This window comes from Triticum dicoccoides, chromosome 2B (genome assembly GCF_002162155.2).
Source record: "Triticum dicoccoides isolate Atlit2015 ecotype Zavitan chromosome 2B, WEW_v2.0, whole genome shotgun sequence".
NCBI lineage: Eukaryota > Viridiplantae > Streptophyta > Magnoliopsida > Poales > Poaceae > Triticum > Triticum dicoccoides.
The window spans coordinates 781,929,881-781,933,887 of record NC_041383.1 but is presented as its reverse complement, the minus strand read 5'-3'; the positions used below and the strand labels follow the sequence as shown (position 1 = coordinate 781,933,887).

Below are 4,007 nucleotides of genomic sequence, written 5' to 3'. Positions count from 1 at the left end.
TTTTCTTCTGTCAAATGGTGAATAGTGAGTGAACTCTCCAGGTTATCCTTCCTCCTATCACTCTTGCTGTCATGGTACATTTCCCATAACTTCAACAAGGCATTCTGCAATCTAGGAGGTCACTCTTGATCAACCCAGAGAACAATACCACAGTTGTCATCTTCCTGCAATATAAACAAACATAGCATGTGCAAAATCAATCTCCTAGGCAAATTATTTAAGCAATAAACTCTGAGCAACTGGCTTTAAATAATAACTGAACTTTGAGCATCCAACTTTAAACAACGAAATACAAATCAAATCAACTTTAAGCATCTGCCACTGAATTAAATAATGGACTTTAATCATCAACTTTAAGCATCTTTGAGCAACAACTTTAAAGAATGGACTTTATTCAGTACACACTTATATGGCTGTCAGTCCATTTTGTAACAGTTAGGCTGAATAGTGGTACTGAACTGCGACATGCACGAACAATGGTACTGACTCGTGAGTAGGTGCGCAAGTGTGGTACCAACGTGCAATTAACTCCTGCAAAAATGACTGCTTACTGTAGCAAGCCCGTCTGTATTCTCTCTTCAGTGCATCATACTGTTGCTCGACAGCAGCCTTCGTTACTGCAAAAAAATTGGGTAGTTCAAAACATCGGAAGTCTGCTGCAGAGTATGCATGCGTCTGAAATCAAGCTTGGTCAATTTATAGGACTGTTACGAAGTAAACATTGCTGAAGACTAATGAATAAGAGTATAAGACTATAAGGTTTAGTATCTTTTGCACTATTACTTTCAGTACAACATGACACCATATTCTCATCAATTTGAAGTTTTAAAAGATAGAGCAAGTTTTGAGCCCTTTGCATTGCAACGGACCATATTCTCATGACCATTCAAGCAGATCAGTGTACAAGTCACAACAGCAGAGTATTAGAATAGATAATGAACTAACCTAAGTCTCTACACATTTACAGGCTAATACCTCTTTTGCTATTATAGCATTCTTATTACACATGGAGGGTGGGCAAAGTGGTCACATATGTATTTACTTTGCTCGTTGCGCCCAATTTGTTTCTTAGACCACTATTAGAGATGAAGGAGTCCTAGAATCTGTTGAGCATGTGCACGAAATGTGGGACATAGAAGTGGCTGCCGGAACATGTCCAATGGACATTTTAGTCTGTCAACTAAGCCAAGGAGGTGAAGTGCTGAAATCTGAATCTGGTCATTTTTGGTTTCAAGACAGTACTTACTGACAGAATTTTGATTTCCATTCTTTCTCCACAGGCGTTGTAGCCATAGCAAGTGTTCTCTACCCCAAGACTTTAGGTGGTTGTGTTGTTTTCAGTGGTTCAGTTCCTCTAAGCAAATCATTTGCTGACAGGGTGACATCTGAAGCGAAAAGGGTAAGAACAGCCCAAGCCCAACAACCATGGTCAAACTAAATATATTTCGTAGTTGAATCCTCTTGCAAATGTGCTGTCTCTGAATTCTTGAAAACCTGCAGACATCACTTTTATGGTTCCATGGGATGACCGACGATGTGGTACTGTTTGAAGCCTGGCACGCCGGGTGTGCATTTTTCCAAGAGCTTGGCATGTCCTGCAAATTCATGGTGGTACACAAACATGGTTGATATTCAAGATTGGAGCTTTGATTTTTTTTACCTTGTCTGGCCATATTGTTCTTTCTTGCTTTTTGCCCCGAACATGTATGTTTTCAGACGTATCATGCATTTCATCATGCATTAAAATCTCATGACAAGGGGGACTACTACTTCTTGTGTTTAAATCTTATTAGGGGGGCTACGATTTCATGTGTTTCATCACGCATTTCAAACTACACCACAAATGACACCAAACACTCATAAAATTTCACATAACTTAAGTGCAGATTCTGTTCACAATTCTTCAATGACAACCAAACAAATATACATGAAGTCAAGGTGCTTCCGCATGAGCTTTTCTAAGACAAATGAACACCTTCCAGAGGAACACCCCTCTGCTATATATACGCCTTCATAACTTGTTTGAAAACAAAACAACATGTGTAGGTTGAGTGTGATAATCCTGACAAATGATTCGTGCTATAGGCTTACGTTAATTTCTTAACATCCCCATCCAATATATCTCCTAGCTATGAGATATGGGAAGAAAACAAAGAAACTGGGAAGCATCTCATTCCTTTTGCTTACCTGCACCTGCGCTATGCGGTTTCTATTACGCTCTTTGCTTATGATGCCTTTTCAATGGGTTGTGTTGCTGCCGTTCAGCGAGTTGATAATACGGTTTCTTGAAGATAAACACTATGATCCATGATAGAAACACGAACCATATCGTAGCAATGAACCGCTCGGTAAAAGCTGTACCAGCAGGAACAGTGAACAGAGCCACCGTGATCACCTGGGCAGGCTCGTTTCCCTAAATTCAGCATTACAGTATGTGATTTTCTATGATATGAGACATTCAAATTACGCAGACTTCACTCTTTGTACAAATGTGGTCAGCGTGGAGCCATCATCGGAGCCGCGCTTGGTTGTAACAGGATCGGCCGTGAATGCAAATTTGACACTCGTATATTTGTTAGCAGCTCGCATAGTTTGAAAGACAAACTTGCCACCATTCTGTGTGATTTGTGCAAATATGGTAGGGGCGAGGTTTCACGGAATCGCATGTGACCACTACTGCTATAAGTGCCTCAGATTGGAGCTAGCCGCCTCCTCCTCCCAACCCTAGCCGCCTCCTCCTCCCAACCCTAGCTGCCCCTCCTCCTCACCCCCTCCCCTCCTCCCTCCCTCGCCGCCGCCTAAGGCAGCCGCCGGGCAAGCCCAGGGCGTCAAGGATGGTGGCGGCGAGGCCTCGGTTGCCCTGCTCCTGTGCGGGGAACCCCGGATCTGGAGCGGCGGCTCCATTGACAAGGCACGGCCTGCTAACAGCCGTGTGGGTGGTGGATCCGGTGTCCCGACCTTGCGAGCGACGAGATCCGGTGATCGTTGGCGGCTGGCGGCGGTTGGTGTGCGCGATCTGGCGCCTCCCTTCCTCCCCTGTTCGTCGTGCGGGCCAACATGGTCGGGCCGCGCTTCCTCTCGGTCGCCGGTTATGTACAAGTGGTGCTACTGGTGGTGGAGATCTAGTTCGGCAAAATCCCTGGCCGGCCATGACCGGCCGCGCCGACGGCGACCCCTGAGGGCGTCGTTTCCCTTCTTGGAGACGTCGGTATGGACTGATCTCCTCATTTCACCTTTCCCTAGGTCTCCCGGGCGAAAGCCCTAACTCTGTTGGGCGGTGGCGGCGCTCACGACGTTCTTCCCTTCTTGAAGGCGCCGCTTTGGGGACCTTGGGGTTGGGTGGCGCTTGTGGGTGGTGGGCGACGGCGGTGGTGCGGCCCTTTTCTAGCATGGATTCACGCCCGTTGCTTGGAGATGGACTCGCGTAGGTGAAGGTCGTCGGCTGGCGTCGTGGTGGCGTCAATGGCGGAGGACCTGCCAAGGCTCGCGTAGGTGGAGGTCGTCGTTTGACATCGTGGTGGCGTCGATGGCGGAGGACCTGTCAAGGTTGTCACCTCAATCTGCTCTGAAGATGAACTAGTGGAAGATGGCGGCGACGACACATGTGAGTGTGTCAGACCGGTTTGAGCCCCGTACCTGGCAGATGGCTCGGCCGGGGCTTCTGGTTTTAGATGTTAGGCTTAGGTGAGAGGTATGGGTATGTGGCCCAGATTGCACCCCTTCATCATTTGGATAGGAATAGTGGAAGATGCTGTCAAGACGGCGGATTCAGGTATATTGTTGTTATACTTTGTAAGGTCCTCGAAAATAATCAATAAAATGGCCGTATGCATCTCCCAGATGCAGAGGCCGGGGGTCATCCTCCTTTTCGAAAAAACCGAAATCGCATGTGGGTCGTCCCACTCGTCAGTGACAAAAAGAAAAAGGAAATCAACTCAATCCGCCGGGAGCGGCGCCTCCGGGCCGGGGCCGTTTTCGCCGTCGTTCCGTCCCGGCAGCGGGCGATG

At 47.2% G+C, this 4,007-nt stretch overlaps 1 protein-coding gene across 1 annotated transcript; it reads left to right on the top strand.

The window, feature by feature from the left end:
- The first annotated feature begins 383 nt into the window (after positions 1–383).
- On the top strand, positions 384–1,629 carry LOC119361410 (probable carboxylesterase Os04g0669600). The gene is made up of 4 exons (XM_037626629.1): positions 384–479; positions 1,073–1,193; positions 1,281–1,399; positions 1,501–1,629. Exons 1-4 carry the CDS (start codon positions 384–386, stop codon positions 1,627–1,629), a joined length of 465 nt encoding a protein of 154 aa, XP_037482526.1.
- Positions 1,630–4,007: the final 2,378 nt, after the last annotated feature.